The sequence below is a fragment of the Leiobunum rupestre genome, chromosome 7 (genome assembly GCF_980474605.1).
Source record: "Leiobunum rupestre chromosome 7, qqLeiRupe1.1.hap1, whole genome shotgun sequence".
NCBI classification, from domain to species: Eukaryota; Metazoa; Arthropoda; class Arachnida; order Opiliones; family Sclerosomatidae; genus Leiobunum; species Leiobunum rupestre.
The window spans coordinates 13,304,088-13,323,995 of NC_143390.1; the positions used below are offsets into that span (position 1 = coordinate 13,304,088).

General features: G+C 30.4%; 1 protein-coding gene across 5 annotated transcripts in view; it reads right to left on the reverse strand.

Moving 5' to 3' along the window:
* The window catches only part of Ehbp1 (Eps15 homology domain containing protein-binding protein 1), a 44,434-nt gene that overhangs the window by 10,385 nt on the left and 14,141 nt on the right, over positions 1–19,908 (reverse strand). For all 5 annotated transcript variants that reach the window (XR_016472221.1, XM_090153298.1, XM_090153296.1 and 2 more), the window contains one exon: positions 8,421–8,598. Coding sequence is in view for 4 of the 5 variants with exons in the window: in XM_090153298.1 (XP_090009424.1) it covers positions 8,421–8,598 (178 nt within the window). In the remaining variant the exon portion in view is untranslated. The remainder of the gene's footprint in view (positions 1–8,420; positions 8,599–19,908) is intronic.

Here is a 19,908-nt window from a genome sequence, read left to right on the forward strand (position 1 = left end):
TACTAGTAGCTAACCTTGTTAACAATAACAAAAGTATAGACTAGAATGACCTTGTATAGGAGCTAAATTTAGCACTTTGAGTGGTTGGATTTGAAATCGACAAAATATCAAAATTATAGGATGTTATAGGACTTTTGGGGGATTTTACTAAAAATATAGGATGTTATAGGACATTTTTGAAAATATAGGATTTTATAGGAATTATAGGACCTCTGGGGGCCCTGCATTGTGTTTGTTGCTCCTAGGTTTGAACAACTTTAATTAAAGCTGAATTTTTTAGAATTAATGGAATAACTTATCAATTTATTTTGATGATTTATCAGAATGCAATGAACTAGAAAGAAATTTAATTTTTCAATTTAGCGAAAAGGATTCTGAATCAAGTCGGATAAAAGTTTGAATTTCCACACGCGACAAAATATTCACCGAAGATTTAATCATCAATCTAGCGTGACCTTGACCACAAGTCATACCGTTCCAAAAATAATCGATTCCATTTCAAATATACGAACGAATCCTTCCAAGGTCAAAGGTCAGCAACATGAAACTAGTGTTAAATTCTTTTACAGACAAGGTAGGGAGGAATAAATAAGGTAGTCAGTACGGTTTCAAACCAGAGCGACTATTTTACGAGTGCGAAACACTACCGTAAAATAAAACTAGATGGAGATAGAGGATTGGAAATTCGTGGCGGCGTAGTTCGTTATTACTTTGTCAGAGGGCGACACCTACGGCAGCGATAGAGATAACGATCTTTATTGGTTCGAGGAGGAAATATTCTAGATCGTCAATCCTTTTGTTTCTCGACTCGTAAAAAGTGCAGAGACAAGCTTCTCTTTATATTGCCATTAAAATTTATCTCCTTATCTTCGCTCGATCGCGTACGCGGACGGTGCCACGTTCAAAAGTCGTAAAGATCGCGACTGACCACGATTTCAAACTTTACAACCCGTAAGGGTTCTTTCCCAGGCTCTTTTATTATACACATTTTTAAAACACGGGGTTAAATCACTTTCAATTTATGCCACAATTTTAATACCGTATAGAAATATTTTGATTTTTTTTAAATTTATAAATAATATTTGGCCAACTATATCAATTTATAAATAATATTTGGCAAACTATATCAATTTATAAATAATATTTGGCAAACTATATCAATTTATAAATAATATTTGGCAAAGTATATCAATTTATAAATAATATTTGGCAAAGTATATCAATTTATAAATAATATTTGGCAAACTATATCAATTTATAAATAATATTTGGCAAACTATATCAATTTATAAATAATATTTGGCAAAGTATATCAATTTATAAATAATATTTGGCAAAGTATATCAATTTATAAATAATATTTGGCAAAGTATATCAATTTATAAATAATATTTGGCAAAGTATATCAATTTATAAATAATATTTGGCAAAGTATATCAATTTATAAATAATATTTGGCAAAGTATATCAATTTATAAATAATATTTGGCAAACTATATCAATTTATAAATAATATTTGGCAAAGTATATCAATTTATAAATAATATTTGGCAAAGTATATCAATTTATAAATAATATTTGGCAAAGTATATCAATTTATAAATAATATTTGGCAAAGTATATCAATTTATAAATAATATTTGGCAAAGTACATCAATTTATAAATAATATTTGGCAAAGTATATCAATTAATAAATAATATTTGGCAAAGTATATCAATTTATAAATAATATTTGGCAAAGTATATCAATTTATAAATAATATTTGGCAAAGTATATCAATTTATAAATAATATTTGGCAAACTATATCAATTTATAAATAATATTTGGCAAAGTATATCAATTTATAAATAATATTTGGCAAAGTATATCAATTTATAAATAATATTTGGCAAAGTATATCAATTTATAAATAATATTTGGCAAACTATATCAATTTATAAATAATATTTGGCAAAGTATATCAATTTATAAATAATATTTGGCAAAGTATATCAATTTATAAATAATATTTGGCAAAGTATATCAATTTATAAATAATATTTGGCAAAGTATATCAATTTATAAATAATATTTGGCAAAGTATATCAATTTATAAATAATATTTGGCAAACTATATCAATTTATAAATAATATTTGGCAAAGTATATCAATTTATAAATAATATTTGGCAAAGTATATCAATTTATAAATAATATTTGGCAAACTATATCAATTTATAAATAATATTTGGCAAAGTATATCAATTTATAAATAATATTTGGCAAAGTATATCAATTTATAAATAATATTTGGCAAACTATATCAATTTATAAATAATATTTGGCAAAGTATATCAATTTATAAATAATATTTGGCAAAGTATATCAATTTATAAATAATATTTGGCAAAGTATATCAATTTATAAATAATATTTGGCAAAGTATATCAATTTATAAATAATATTTGGCAAAGTATATCAATTTATAAATAATATTTGGCAAAGTATATCAATTTATAAATAATATTTGGCAAAGTATATCAATTTATAAATAATATTTGGCAAAGTATATCAATTTATAAATAATATTTGGCAAAGTATATCAATTTATAAATAATATTTGGCAAACTATATCAATTTATAAATAATATTTGGCAAAGTATATCAATTTATAAATAATATTTGGCAAAGTATATCAATTTATAAATAATATTTGGCAAAGTATATCAATTTATAAATAATATTTGGCAAACTATATCAATTTATAAATAATATTTGGCAAAGTATATCAATTTATAAATAATATTTGGCAAAGTATATCAATTTATAAATAATATTTGGCAAAGTATATCAATTTATAAATAATATTTGGCAAAGTATATCAATTTATAAATAATATTTGGCAAACTATATCAATTTATAAATAATATTTGGCAAAGTATATCAATTTATAAATAATATTTGGCAAAGTATATCAATTTATAAATAATATTTGGCAAAGTATATCAATTTATAAATAATATTTGGCAAACTATATCAATTTATAAATAATATTTGGCAAAGTATATCAATTTATAAATAATATTTGGCAAAGTATATCAATTTATAAATAATATTTGGCAAACTATATCAATTTATAAATAATATTTGGCAAACTATATCAATTTATAAATAATATTTGGCAAACTATATCAATTTATAAATAATATTTGGCAAAGTATATCAATTTATAAATAATATTTGGCAAAGTATATCAATTTATAAATAATATTTGGCAAACTATATCAATTTATAAATAATATTTGGCAAACTATATCAATTTATAAATAATATTTGGCAAAGTATATCAATTTATAAATAATATTTGGCAAAGTATATCAATTTATAAATAATATTTGGCAAAGTATATCAATTTATAAATAATATTTGGCAAAGTATATCAATTTATAAATAATATTTGGCAAAGTATATCAATTTATAAATAATATTTGGCAAACTATATCAATTTATAAATAATATTTGGCAAAGTATATCAATTTATAAATAATATTTGGCAAAGTATATCAATTTATAAATAATATTTGGCAAAGTATATCAATTTATAAATAATATTTGGCAAAGTATATCAATTTATAAATAATATTTGGCAAAGTATATCAATTTATAAATAATATTTGGCAAAGTATATCAATTTATAAATAATATTTGGCAAAGTATATCAATTTATAAATAATATTTGGCAAAGTATATCAATTTATAAATAATATTTGGCAAAGTATATCAATTTATAAATAATATTTGGCAAACTATATCAATTTATAAATAATATTTGGCAAAGTATATCAATTTATAAATAATATTTGGCAAAGTATATCAATTTATAAATAATATTTGGCAAAGTATATCAATTTATAAATAATATTTGGCAAACTATATCAATTTATAAATAATATTTGGCAAAGTATATCAATTTATAAATAATATTTGGCAAAGTATATCAATTTATAAATAATATTTGGCAAACTATATCAATTTATAAATAATATTTGGCAAACTATATCAATTTATAAATAATATTTGGCAAAGTATATCAATTTATAAATAATATTTGGCAAAGTATATCAATTTATAAATAATATTGGGCAAAGTATATCAATTTATAAATAATATTTGGCAAAGTATATAAATTTATAAAAAATATTTGGCAAAGTGTATCAATTTATAAATAGCATTTGGCAAACTATATCAATTTATAAATAATATTTGGCAAACTATATCAATTTATAAATAATATTTGGCAAAGTATATCAATTTATAAATAATATTTGGCAAACTATATCAATTTATAAATAATATTTGGCAAAGTATATCAATTTATAAATAATATTTGGCAAACTATCAATTTATAAATAATATTTGGCAAAGTATATCAATTTATAAATAATATTGGGCAAAGTATATCAATTTATAAAAAATATTTGGCAAAGTGTATCAATTTATAAATAGCATTTGGCAAACTATATCAATTTATAAATAATATTGGCAAAGTATATCAATTTATAAATAATATTTGGGAAAGTATATCAATTTATAAATAATATTTGGCAAACTATATCAATTTATAAATAATATTTGGCAAAGTATATAAATTTATAAATAATATTTGGCAAAGTATATCAATTTATAAATAATATTTGGCAAACTATATCAATTTATAAATAATATTTGGCAAACTATATCAATTTATAAATAATATTTGGCGAAGTATATCAATTTATAAATAATATTTGGCAAAGTATATCAATTTATAAATAATATTTGGCAAAGTATATCAATTTATAAATAATATTTGGCAAACTATATCAATTTATAAATAATATTTGGCAAAGTATATCAATTTATAAATAATATTTGGCAAAGTATATCAATTTATAAATAATATTTGGCAAACTATATCAATTTATAAATAATATTTGGCAAAGTATATCAATTTATAAATAATATTTGGCAAAGTATATCAATTTATAAATAATATTTGGCAAAGTATATCAATTTATAAATAATATTTGGCAAAGTATATCAATTTATAAATAATATTTGGCAAAGTATATCAATTTATAAATAATATTTGGCAAAGTATATCAATTTATAAATAATATTTGGCAAAGTATATCAATTTATAAATAATATTTGGCAAAGTATATCAATTTATAAATAATATTTGGCAAAGTATATCAATTTATAAATAATATTTGGCAAACTATATCAATTTATAAATAATATTTGGCAAAGTATATCAATTTATAAATAATATTTGGCAAAGTATATCAATTTATAAATAATATTTGGCAAAGTATATCAATTTATAAATAATATTTGGCAAACTATATCAATTTATAAATAATATTTGGCAAAGTATATCAATTTATAAATAATATTTGGCAAAGTATATCAATTTATAAATAATATTTGGCAAACTATATCAATTTATAAATAATATTTGGCAAACTATATCAATTTATAAATAATATTTGGCAAACTATATCAATTTATAAATAATATTTGGCAAAGTATATCAATTTATAAATAATATTTGGCAAAGTATATCAATTTATAAATAATATTGGGCAAAGTATATCAATTTATAAATAATATTTGGCAAAGTATATAAATTTATAAAAAATATTTGGCAAAGTGTATCAATTTATAAATAGCATTTGGCAAACTATATCAATTTATAAATAATATTGGCAAAGTATATCAATTTATAAATAATATTTGGGAAAGTATATCAATTTATAAATAATATTTGGCAAAGTATATCAATTTATAAATAATATTTGGCAAAGTATATCAATTTATAAATAATATTTGGCAAACTATATCAATTTATAAATAATATTTGGCAAAGTATATCAATTTATAAATAATATTTGGCAAACTATCAATTTATAAATAATATTTGGCAAAGTATATCAATTTATAAATAATATTGGGCAAAGTATATCAATTTATAAAAAATATTTGGCAAAGTGTATCAATTTATAAATAGCATTTGGCAAACTATATCAATTTATAAATAATATTGGCAAAGTATATCAATTTATAAATAATATTTGGGAAAGTATATCAATTTATAAATAATATTTGGCAAACTATATCAATTTATAAATAATATTTGGCAAAGTATATAAATTTATAAATAATATTTGGCAAAGTATATCAATTTATAAATAATATTTGGCAAACTATATCAATTTATAAATAATATTTGGCAAACTATATCAATTTATAAATAATATTTGGCAAAGTATATCAATTTATAAATAATATTTGGCAAAGTATATCAATTTATAAATAATATTTGGCAAAGTATATCAATTTATAAATAATATTTGGCAAACTATATCAATTTATAAATAATATTTGGCAAAGTATATCAATTTATAAATAATATTTTTGGCAAAGTATATCAATTTATAAATAATATTTGGCAAAGTATATCAATTTATAAATAATATTTGGCAAAATGTATCAATTTATAAATAATATTTGGCAAAGTGTATCAATTTTAAAGAAATAAATAAAAACCACTATTGCACAGTAAAATCTTTGTTTATTACTGTGCAATAGTGGTTTTTATTTATTTCTTTAAAGTTTTAAATGTACAGGACAGTTCCACAATATTTGTGTATCAATTTATAAATAATATTTGGCAAAGTGTATCAATTTATAAATAATATTTGGCAAAGTGTATCAATTTATAAATAATATTTGACGAAACCACGTAGTGTTAAAATGTTCTAAGGTCAGAGTGGCAGATCACTATGCTTTACGTTGTTAGGGTGTCATAATTGAGAATTTAATCATGATTACTAATCATTCAATCATTGATTAAACTTTAAATTATTAATTAATCCATTTAATTTAATGTTCTCATCGCGATTTGATCTTTTTAATCCAGATTTGATATTGTTAATATTTTCTCTAATCTTCTCAATCACGCTTTGATCTTTTAATCATGATTTAAATTTATTATTTTTAATTATTTAATATTTTTAATCAAGATTTAATCTTTGTCATTAAATCTACTTAATAACGATTAAATCCGCGCCAAACTAGGCCCGCACGAAACGGCTCATCGCAAACAAATGTCTGCTCGGTGGAAAAAACGTCGTCCTTGGAACAAATGCTTCTCGTCGTCATAATAATGGCCACGAGAAGAGGCTCCGAAGAGAAAAAAAGTAATAAAGATGGAGCCACCGCTCGTTCGCTGATCGGACGCATAAATATCCCGCGTGGCTCTCTCCCCAACAGGGACATCACGTTTAAATCTATGCCGCCATATATCTTAACAACTTCATAATTTCTAGAAAGGGAAATTCATAAATTTCGCTGCTGTGCTTTCAATCACCAGTTCGCCGAATCTAACGTGGGATGCGGTGTAATAAATACACCATTTTTCAGGTGCCTAAATTATAGGCGCCGTTCCGTTGGTGAGTGTTTAATAATAGACGGCGGTTCGTGGGAGGAAGTGTAAAAATAGACGGCGGTTCGTGGGAGGAAGTGTAAAAATAGAAGGCGTTTCGCGGGAGGAAGTGTAAAAATAGACGGCGTTTCGCGGGAGGAAGTGTAAAAATAGACGGCGTTTCGCGGGAGGAAGTGTAAAAATAGACGGCGGTTCGTGGGAGGAAGTGTAAAAATAGAAGGCGTTTCGTGGGAGGAAGTGTAAAAATAGACGGCGGTTCGTGGGAGGAAGTGTAAAAATAGAAGGCGTTTCGCGGGAGGAAGTGTAAAAATAGAAGGCGTTTCGCGGGAGGAAGTGTAAAAATAGAAGGCGTTTCGCGGGAGGAAGTGTAAAAATAGAAGGCGTTTCGCGGGAGGAAGTGTAAAAATAGACGGAGTTTCGCGGGAGGAAGTGTAAAAATAGACGGCGTTTCGTGGGAGGAAGTGTAAAAATTGACGGCGTTTCGCGAGTAGAATAAAATAAATAGGATAATAGACATTACATGAACCGAAAGATAATATTATTCAAGCGATTGAAACGGACAACCCTTCGCCACCCTTTTGAAATTTGAGGCCACGTTTTCATTTAAGAAGCAAGCTAATACTTTAAACGTTTCTCGCTTTACGCGTAAAGGAGGTAATTTTAAATCGCTGATAACTTCTTCCAAAGCTGATAAGACGGATCAAACGCAATTGACACCCGACTAGAAAAGGAACCCACCCAACCTAGCCCGATAATAAAAAATAAGGCGGGCCTAACGCGGAACAACAAAAAGCGAGCGTGGCTGACAACAAAAGTAGGCTTATTAAAATCCAAGCCGAAGCCCACAGACAAGGTGATCGGCTTACGTTGGGCTTACGGCAAAGACGCTAGCCCCAAAAAAATATCTCGAATATAAAAAGATAGGGAAGAGAAAATGCGCGTGTACTCACTATGACGTAGGCGAGGGCGTGGACGAATCGACGATGACGTCATCGTCGTCGTCATCTTCCAGAAGCGAATTATTCTGATGGACTATATGGACGAGTTCGTCTCGCTGGTTCACGACGGACACCAGCTCTTCTAGTAAGTACTTCTCCTCCAACCTTTGCGCCACAGTTTTTTCGGAGTCTGTCGAAAGAAACAGTCAACATGTTAGCTACGAGAAATCGACCCGATAGGCGCTTCAATGAAACGTCTTCAAGGAAATTGCCAAGAAGTAATATTTCCGAGAACAAATTCTCAGATTCAAATTCCCTGAGCATTTAAGTTATTTTAATTGACCATTTAAGTATTTTCCCTGACCAATTATGTATTTTCCCTGATCATTTAAGTATTTTTCCTGACCAATTAAGTATTTTCCCAGACCATTTGAGTATTTTCCCGGACCATTTGAGTATTTTTCCCCTATACATTTGAGTATTTTCCCTGACCATTTAGCTTATTTTCCCTGACCATTTAAGGTCAAAATTAGACAGTTTTTCACTTTAACATTTATCAGAAGTTAATAAATTATATCCACTTATATTTCAGTACAAAAGTTATTTCAACGTTAAAAACCCTTTCAAGGATATAAATTATAATAGCAGAATTTGCTATAGATCTAGAGTAAAAAATTACCTTAAAAAAAGGACAAGATTAAACTGAATTCCCTGACTTTTTACAAATTATTATAATTCCCTGATTGTTCCCTGATATTTTGGACCCATTTTTAAATTCCCTGGAGAACTCGGACCTGCAAGTTACTGTTTATTTCTGGATTTTTGAAATAATGGAAACTTTTCACCTGTTCAGTATGCAACAAGACTTTCCTTTTAACCAGGTAGCTTTTGTTTTATGACATATTAAGGCTTAGCAAAAACACGACGTTCTGTTTACACGTGAAACGTTTCCATTAAATCAAAAAGCAACAAATAAACAGTAACTTGCAGGTCCTGGTTTACGGAAATATTACTTCTAGGCGATTTCCTTGACAGCGTTGCCACAAAATTTCCGATTCAAATTCCCTTTAAAGAGATTTTCCCTTACTTTTTAAAGCCAAAATTTTTATTTTATACTTTATTTGTATCAGAAGTTAATAAATTTAAATGGGACTTATATTTCAGTAAAAAAGGTTATTGCAATGTAGAAAAATTAGCAGAACTTTCCAATAAATAAATTATAATAATAGAATTTGTCATAGATCTATAGTAAAATTACCTTCAAAAAGTGTCAAGAGAAAATTGAATTCCCTGACTTTTTACAAATTCTTAACATTCCTTGATTTTTAGGCCCATGTTTAAACTCACTGACTTTTCCCTGACGCGTGACAACCCATATTGATCAGGATATATTTGTTAAAAATATATACAGGGTTCATACTATTGGCAAACCGATTTCCCTGATATATCCAGGTGCAAGACTCAAGAGCATCCAATGTTTTATCTCATTACTCTCTGTGTCATTGCTATCTTAATCAATCTTTTAACCAAGAAGTATATTGTCATTAATAAATGATTGACATTTAACCTAATAAAATAAGACAATAATAATCAGCTAGGCTAATACCCAAAGCACCACCTTAGGCCAAAGTCATCAAGCGACTTTTAAAGCCATGAATTCAGGTGGCCGGGTGATAATGCGTAGGAGGGTGGTGGCAAGCCCTTCATGCCACGCCAGCCAACAGCTCCCTACACTAACTATTACCGTTAACCTAAACAAGTTTTATATATAGGCAAATCATTAGAAAGAAAATTTATCGATGTAAATTTGTACTCTTTAGGGCAAACCATCATAAATTTCCCCGACTTTTCTGTCGACAATATAATTCCCTGATATTTCAGGTCTGTATGAACCCTGTATATAACAATTGATCCCGCTCCCCAGTAAAAAAAAATAATACAAATTTATTTATACTACATATAGATGGCGCTCGAGTTTTTCCCCAATGACATTTTACGCCATTTTTTTTATACCGGTACCTTCCAATAAAATATATATTTTTTAGATACGGATGGAACGTTGAGCGAATGTGAGAGAGAGCGGCATATACACGTATGAGGATTCCAACCCCGAAAGTTAAGCCGCTTATAAACCCCATTTTTTTGGGCGACCCACCGTTACTATTTTTCTATAGGAAAACAGTTGCCAAAAAATGCAGGGAGGGGGAGGGGCGGAGGGGGAAACGGGAAATAAAAAAGAGGCGAAGATTATCTACCCCCCCCGCCCACAATCGAAAGATGAGAAACCCTCCCGCCTGCTAAAAAAACAACAAGAAGGACAATGCGGGCATAGCGTGGCTACTCCTAATATCATATTATCAGGGCCCCAAACTCAGATCTCAAAATTTTTTTATAGGAAAATAGAAATATAATTTAAAAAATTTAGGACTTTATAGTTCTATAATTTTAAAAAATTAGAACTTTAAAGGACTATTATTAAAACAAAATTGGACTTTATAAGACGATTTTTTCAAAAGTTTAGGGCTTTATGACTATTTTTTCAATTATATAAGACTTTATAGGACTATTTTTTCAAATATTTAGGACTTAATACTATTTTTTCAAAAATATAGGACTTAATACTATTTTTTTTCAAAAATATAGGACTTTATAGTACTAGTTACTCAGAATTATAGGACTTTATAGGACTATTTTTTCAATTATAAGACTTTATAGGACTATTTTTTCAAAAATATAGGACTTAATACTATTTTTTTTCAAAAATATAGGACTTAATAGTACTATTTTTTCAAAGATAAGACTTTATAGGACTATTTTTTCAATTATATAAGACTTTATAGGACTATTTTTTCAAAAATATAGGACTGAATACTATTTTTTCAAAAATATAGGACTTAATACTATTTTTTTTCAAAAATATAGGACTTAATAGTACTATTTTTTCAAAGATATAAGACTTTATAGGACTATTTTTTCAATTATATAAGACTTTATAGGACTATTTTTTCAAAAATATAGGACTTATACTATTTTTTCAAAAATATAGGACTTAATACTATTTTTTTTCAAAAATATAGGACTTAATAGTACTATTTTTTCAAAGATATAAGACTTTATAGGACTATTTTTTCAATTATATAAGACTTTATAGGACTATTTTTTCAAAAATATAGGACTTAATACTATTTTTTTCCAAAAATATAGGACTTAATAGTACTATTTTTTCAAAGATATAAGACTTTATAGGACTATTTTTTCAAAAATATAGGACAATACTATTTTTTCAAAAATATAGGACTTAATAGTACTATTTTTTCAAAGATATAAGACTTAATAGTACTAGTTACTCAGAATTATAGGACTTTATAGGACTATTTGGTCAAAATTATAGGATTTTAAATTTTAGCTTTCTTTACCATAAATAGATGGCACCACGCTCTACAGTAAAGTCAAAAGAGTTATAAAAACATTTACGAATTATTGCGTAAGTTAAAATATTTTCCTTTATTACATATTTAAAAACATTTAATGGAGGTCGACTAGTTTCGGCGGTATTAATGCCATTGTCGAGACCCAAAAGGATAGAACGAATCAATATCAATTTTAATTTTACAGTAAAGTCGTTTTTTTCGAAGATTCGGATAGATTCATTGCCATCTCTCATAATACAGGTGGCCATGATAGAGCCGACAGTTGCTTTAAGTCCCTGTATCTTACTTTTACAAGTCTTGGAGCGCGTGATGGAGTCGCGAGGACTTAAGAATTTGAGCGCGTACTACGACATACCATAAGAAAAATAATATCCCTAAAAGTCAAACACCGCCATAAACCAAAAGTAAATAGGGGGAGAAAGTCTATCACTGCCATTTTTCCCGAACTTGGCGCGCTTACGTATTGGAGCCCCCGTGTGAGAGGAGTAGGTACCACGGGGAAAATGGGGTCAAACGGGGAAAAGGAGTTTTCCGACTACAGCGCCCCCGTTATGGCCGCGATGATTCTACCTACATAGTAAAATGTAAACGTTTTTCAAAGTATTAAATTTAAAATCAAATTAAATCAGCTAGGCTAATACCCAAGGCACCACCTTAGGCCTAAGTCGTCAAGCGACTTTTGAAGCCATTAATTCAGGTGGCCGGGTTACAATGCGTAGGAGGGTGGTGGCAAGCCCTGCATGCCACGCGATCGAGCCAACAGCTCCCTACACTAACTATTACCGTTAACCTCAACAAGTTTTTATGGAAGGGGAAACCGAAGAACTCGGGGGAAAACCCCTTAAACTAGTAGGGAGAGAACTTGCAAACTCAACGCGGAAGGAGTTGTTCCGAGTTTTCACCCAGTGCCACAAGCTGGGATCGAACCCGGCTCCTCTTGCTGCGAGGCGAAAGTGCTAACCACTCTGCCACCCCACTAACAAGTCGGTATTAAAAACCAAGTTAACGGGCTCCCAGTAATACTATCCCTACTTCGCTTTTCGTTAGCAATAAGTTCAATAACGCATATTTAAAGTTCTGGCTAGACTTGGGACGAGTGACAATGACATTTCCGCATGTGTATCAAACGAAGTTTTTTAATACATTTGCGAGAAAATTATAATATTAATGATCCTAAATAAAGAACAGAGAACCACTGTTGTACAATAAACTTTAAAACTTTATTTAAAAGCTATGCTACGGCCGTTTCGGCGCTAAAACTGGCGACGTCGTCAGGCAAAACTAATCTAGATACAATTTTTGGCCGAGAGTTATTGAGAGAAACAGACTAAACACGGTTCGAGTGTAGGCACAAGAATAACAACAATACATGTTATACCAAAGCAATATTCCCCTGGTTAAGTAACTGTACATAGTGCATAGCAATCTCCTGGGCGGGGCCATCAATGTTGTTAATAAGTCGATTAGCAATTTTTAATTTCACAATTTCTATAAACTCTCTAATGTTCAATTTTATTGGGTTGTTTTCTTTGGAGATTAGGTTTGCATTATTGGTGTCTATAGTGTGTGAAACCCCCCGAACATGTTCAACAATGGCTTTGGGCCTTTTTAGTCTAAGATCCGAATTGTGTTCCTTTAATCTGGCTGATAGGCAACGTTTCGTTTGGCCTACGCAGCCCATTGAGCAACTGCATGATAGTAAATAGATTCCACTCTGGTCAGCCTTATCTACTGTGTCTTTTCTAGTTGGCAAATAATTTCCAATCTTGTTAATGGGTTTGAAAATCGGTTTAACGTGATTATTTTTACACAGGTGGCCTATTTTTTCTGTGAGTTTGCTATAGGGTAATATTATGAAGTTGTCCTTCTTATCAAACGGTTTGAGCTTGGTGTGGTTCAAGGTTTCGGCTTTATTTTGTACAAAATAAATGATCTTATTGACGAAATTTAAATCAAAACCCCTATTAAGTGCTACCATTCTAATGAAATTAATTTCGTGGTTATATTCCAATTTTTCGCTACAAATGTTAAACGCTCTTTCAACGTATGAGAGAAACGCAGATTTTTTCTGAGAGAAGGGATGTGTGGATTTGTAGTGTGGTGGTGCTACTATTGCAAAAGGTTTTCTAAAGACGGTCGTGGTAAACGATGTGTCGTTCTTATGAATTAGGGTATCTAAGAATGGAATTTTACCCCCTAACTCCACTTCTACTGTGAATTTTATATTAAGGTTTTGTGAGTTTAAGTAGTCGAGGAATACATTTAAATCGCTTACACTATGTTTCCATTTAGCTAGAACCCGATTTCTTTAGATCTTGTATAAGTTCTTTAGAATTTTTTACAGTATATTTATGTTTATTTACTAAATATCCGAAGCATTTGACGATGTATTTTGCGATGCGTTCCGATGAAGAGTTGATGTTCGGGACAATCGGTCTAAACTTTAGTACTTCTTTGTGTATTTTTGGCGATAGGTAGAATCTGGGGGCTATAAACTTGGAGGGTATTAGCGCTTCCTGTTCCTTATTGTTTAGGTGTAGGCAACTTTTCACCGTACTCTTAACTTTGTTGTGAAAACTATTTATAGGGATGCGCTTTAGCTTGCTATACGTATCGTCATTTAGAGTTTCGTCAACCGCTTTTCCATATTCACCTTTATCCAAAATGACTGTACACCCCCCTTTGTCTGCTTTACAGATTATAATTGATTTATCAGAGACTTGAGAGCTGCAAATTCACCTGGTGTTAAGTTTGGGCTATTTTGGTTCGATCTGTGTTTTTCCAGCTCTCAAGTCTCTGAAAAATGATAAGTCAATTATAATATGTAAAGCAGACAAAGGGGGGTGTACAGTCATTTTGGATAAAGGTGAATATGAAAAAGCGGTTGACGAAACTCTAAATGACGATACGTATAGCAAGCTAAAGAGCAACCAGAATGCGGATCTTAGACTAAAAAGGCCCAAAGCCATTGTTGAACATGTTCGGGGGGTTTCACACACTATAGACACCAATAATGCAAAACTAATCTCCAAAGAAAACAACCCAATAAAATTGAACATTAGAGAGTCTATAGGAATTGTGAAATTAAAAATTGCTAATCGACTTATTAACAACATTGATGGCCCCGCCCAGGAGATTGCTATGCACTATGTACAGTTACTTAACCAGGGGAATATTGCTTTGGTATAACATGTATTGTTGTTATTCTTGTGCCTACACTCGAACCGTGTTTACTCTGTTTCTCTCAATAACTCTCGGCCAAAAATTGTATCTAGATTAGTTTTGCCTGACGACGTCGCCAGTTTTAGCGCCGAAACGGCCGTAGCATAGCTTTTTAATAAAGTTTTAAAGTTTATTGTACAACAGTGGTTCTCTGTTCTTTATTTAGTTATAACATGCACAAGTTAGTCCTAAAACATATTTAGTTAATGATCCTATATTAATATATTTAATATATTTTACTGTGCTGCGTTGCGGATATTTCAATTCATTTTTACGTCTTACTGTTTATTCCTTAATATTGCGCTCGTTTCGTAAGAAAGGAATCGAGTCCTAAGGGGGGTGTTTGAACCCCCTAAACCCCCCCCCCTTATATACGTCCTTGCCATTTACCTTTAGATCTTTAAAGATTTAACTATAACATTTTAATAAATTATAATAATGTAGTACTTTGTACCGCCAATAGATGACGCCACAAACGGCTATAAACACTGGCGGAAGAGCCGTTTTCTATAACATTTAGGGTTATATTTATTTTTATTATATGATAATACTAATTAAGCTCGGTCTTGTGACGTAAGATAAACATTCTTGTACTTAAATTTTTTGTTCTATTTATTGTATTCGTAGCTTGCTTGTGGACGTGGCCTGTGGTCGTAGCCATGGTAACGCGTATAGGTCGGCTATGACAGTCGCGGGATCGTCTGGCGTTTTGCATCGTGATCTGTCCTTAGCTACGAGCAGCTAATATTATACAGTGGTGTAGTCAAGATTTTTGGTTGGGGGGTGGAACACGATTGAAGATTTACAAATAATATACCATACTTCTCGTAGTTTCCCCTCTGATATCATAAGTAACAGCCATAATTATGACAGCACCGGGTAATGATAATACGTCAGCATAGTGAATACGACATAGGAAGTTTCGGAACCGGAAATTCGTCACTCGTATCTTTGTTTAGATCTCAACTACCTTCAGAAATATTCAAGTTAACGACCTGATTAGATAATTAGACATTATTTTATATTATAAACCGTAATTTCACTTTTGAAAGCTTTTCTGTTTTCAATAAGCCTTGGCTGCTCTGGAAAAATAGCCTCGCTAAAGACTACTATAGCTACAATATTAGTGTTGGGAGAATAGTATGACCTTTACACGTAACAATTTTGTCATACTTTTAATTCGAAAATTATTTTGATAACCATTTTTGCCAAACCCGGCTGATCAACATATTGGAAATTTCCCCGACTATTTAGGCCTATTTTAAAATTTCCTGCACTTTCCCCGACTATTTAGGCCTATTTTTAAATTCCCTGACCTTTCCCCGACTTTTTAGGTCTATTTTTAAATTCCCTGACCTTTCATTGACTATTTAGGCCTATTTTTAAATTCCCTGACCTTTCCTTGACTATTTAGGCCTATTTTTAAATTCCTCGACTATTTAGGCCTATTTTAATTCCCCGACTATTTAGGCCTATTTTAATTCCCCGACTATTTAGGCCTTTTTTAAATTCCCTGACTTTTCCCCGACTTTTTAGGTCTATTTTTAAATTCCCCGACTATTTTGCCTTTTTTAAATTCCCTGACCTTTCCCCGACTTTTTAGGTCTATTTTTAAATTCCCCGACTATTTAGGCCTATTTTTAAATTCCCTGACCTTTCCTTGACTATTTAGGCCTATTTTTAAATTCTCCGACTATTTAGGCCTATTTTTAAATTCCCTGACCTTTCCCCGACTTTTTAGGTCTATTTTTAAATTAACTGACGTGTGGCAACACCGTAAACCAACCTCCTAAAAGTTGAATAGCCCTGGAAACAACACGGGCTAAATGCATCACTTTCCCCAGACGACTATAGAGAGGGAAAAACCCACCACAGAAAAAAGAAGAGAGTGGAAGAGAGCCAGAATAGAAAAATATCGCCGTAAAGGCTTATTTAAATCAGCTCCTGAACTCGGACAGATATAGGAAAAGTTGCACGCGTCAGACGCAACTCCGAAGGGCGTACGGGTAGGGGCGTAGAGGAGGATGTCAAATAGAAAAAAAGATCCAACCTATTGGCCTAGGAAGCGACATTATCGTGGAGAACTCATAAGCGAATACGGTTATAATCCGCGAAACCGGGAGAAGAGAATGGAGAGGATGACCAAGGATAAGATTACATCCGTTGGCCTTTTCCCAACCCGCGCAACCCGAGACGCCCCCCGTCACGGCGAACCCGATACTTCCGACCAAAGGGGGGAATGGGGTTTAGTCGACATAGGATCTAGCGCTAGCAGATCCCTCCAGTTTGCCGACAATTGGGCAGCAGAAACACAATGAAATGGCTGTTTCGATAGATAATGAAACCAGAAGTTGAATCACACGCCAACAATAACATTTTTTTCCTCCTCCTATTACGTCGGTAGTTGAATCACGATAGAAACTTCGTTTTTTCCCCTCTTATGACGTACTAACAGGATTGCCACTTTTTGGATTTCTTTAATAAAAATCAAAACATTTTTTTTTTATTTAAATCGTATTTTTCGATTTTATAGATTTTTATACCAATAATGGCTCTTTTCCTGTATAATTAACGGATATTTCAATTTTATGAATTAGCTAACCTTGAATTAAATGAAATCTTAATTGAATTTAATTACTATTTAATATATTAGTTTGCTCAGATTTTCTATGTATTTTAATTTTTGTTAAACAATTTTTGTAATTTTTTATTTCTACATTAAAATACATTGTATGATTTAAATCTATGATTTTTTTCCAAAAAAAAATCAGTTGATTTAAATCTTGATTTTAATCATGATTCAAATCAGCCAGCCCTGCGTACTAAGCGTTTTCAAATTAAAATAACTAAAAAATAGACATTGAATTGACGTATTTAGTAAGAGTTATCCTTAGTTACTGTTAAACGTGATACCATGTGATCTACTTAAAAATAATGGAATTTTATATATTAAAATATCGCTAATTTTTAAAAAATAAATACTAAATTCTTTAATTATGTTTAGTACCGTTTGCGGAAAAACAGCAATTTTAGGAGTTAAAAAGGTAGGTTAATATGTTTATCTATCGATAAAGTAAACGATTTTCAACATTGATTTTTTAATTCTAGCAACTGGGATTTTTCCGGATGAAATGGGTGATATTTTTTGGGCAACAATTCACCGATATTTTTCCTGTTATAAGGTTGTTTAAGCTTAATTACGGCCAATTTCAGGGTTTCTTATTTTATTGATTTTAATTTTTCTTATTTCCGTTATTTTTTAGAGTACACGCCTGTTTTTCTTGACAAACTGATTATTAATTTGAATGCAGTGGTAATGTAAACTAAAATTTAAATTAATCATTAAAAATTAAACTTTAGTTTTCTCTGAATTGATATTGAAGTATAATAGGTGACTTAAATCAATGATTAAAAATGACTTAAATCAATGATTAAAAAAATGACTTAAATCAATGATTAAAAAAATGACTTAAATCAATGATTAAAAAATGACTTAAATCAATGATTAAAAAATGACTTAAATCAATGATTAAAAAATGACTTAAATCAATGATTAAAAAAATGGCTTAAATCAATGATTAAAAAAATGACTTAAATCAATGATTAAAAAATGACTTAAATCAATGATTAAAAAATGACTTAAATCAATGATTAAAAAATGACTTAAATCAATGATTAAAAAATGACTTAAATCAATGATTAAAAAATGACTTAAATCAATGATTAAAAAATGACTTAAATCAATGATTAAAAAAGAACTTGACTTAAATCACTGTTAAATTAAGTTATTTAATTCAGACAACCAAGGCTGGCCAATTTACACTTTTACAGCGACAAAATACCAAATAGACCAAAACGCCTGTAGAAGTGTTCGACACGCAGCGCTTCGGAGTGCAGGGCGAAGTTAATTTACAGGAGTTTGGCCTACTAACGCTTAAGTACGGATCCCGTTTGATAAATAATTCCAAATCAAAACAATAGCGGTTACAACTTTTTATGTCAACACAATATCACGCGTCATGCCGTCTGCAAATGACACAAAAACGAAGGAAAATTGTCCGGGACATCCGGTGCCAGAAACGATATCCATAAACAAATTTCAGCCGTGGATATAACTAACGCGTGTTTCGAGGGTGGGTAGGTGGTTCCGGGTAGAGAATATTTTCTCGCCGTAGGCTGTGTTAATAGGGGGGATGGGGATGGGGATGGGGGGGGGGAGGAGGAGGAAGAGCGATACGCGCCGGGAAGCCTACCCCGTAGGCGTTCCGGGTTAGAAGTCCATTAACTAAAAACCAAAGAGAAAAGGCAACTGGAGGAGAGAAAAAGCAAAGTTGAGTGGATGCTTGGTGACACGCGAAAAGTCTTTTCCGAGAGTGACTGTGACAAGAGGGTCGCCGTTAGCCACTGGTTCCCGCGGCTCCCTCTGGCGCCACGGGCTCTGTTTACGTTCGCCCGCCCCGGAAAGAGGCGAGTCACGTGGGAATGGAGAAGCCGAAAAGTCTAAATCTCTTTCTGTCGGGGATTACCGGAGTTCGCCACCAGCAGAGATTAAAAAATAAAGAAAACAAAACCTGTCTCGAAAAGAACCATTCTTGGTTTTTTACGCAATATTCCTTCCACAAACATCGACGACATTGTTCTCGCAATATTGCCCACAAATATATACAGGGTGTTTAAAAAGGTTATGCAAAAATTTGAAGGAGTTGTAAGGGGAGAGTTGAGAAGTATGCCTATTTTTTTCCATTTTCCTACGATGAGTTAAAAGAGCGCCAGAGAGCTTCAAAGTGTGGCCTACTAGCGCCTGGAAGTAGGCTGCAATCAGCGCAAAACCAAGCAGCAGGGAAAAG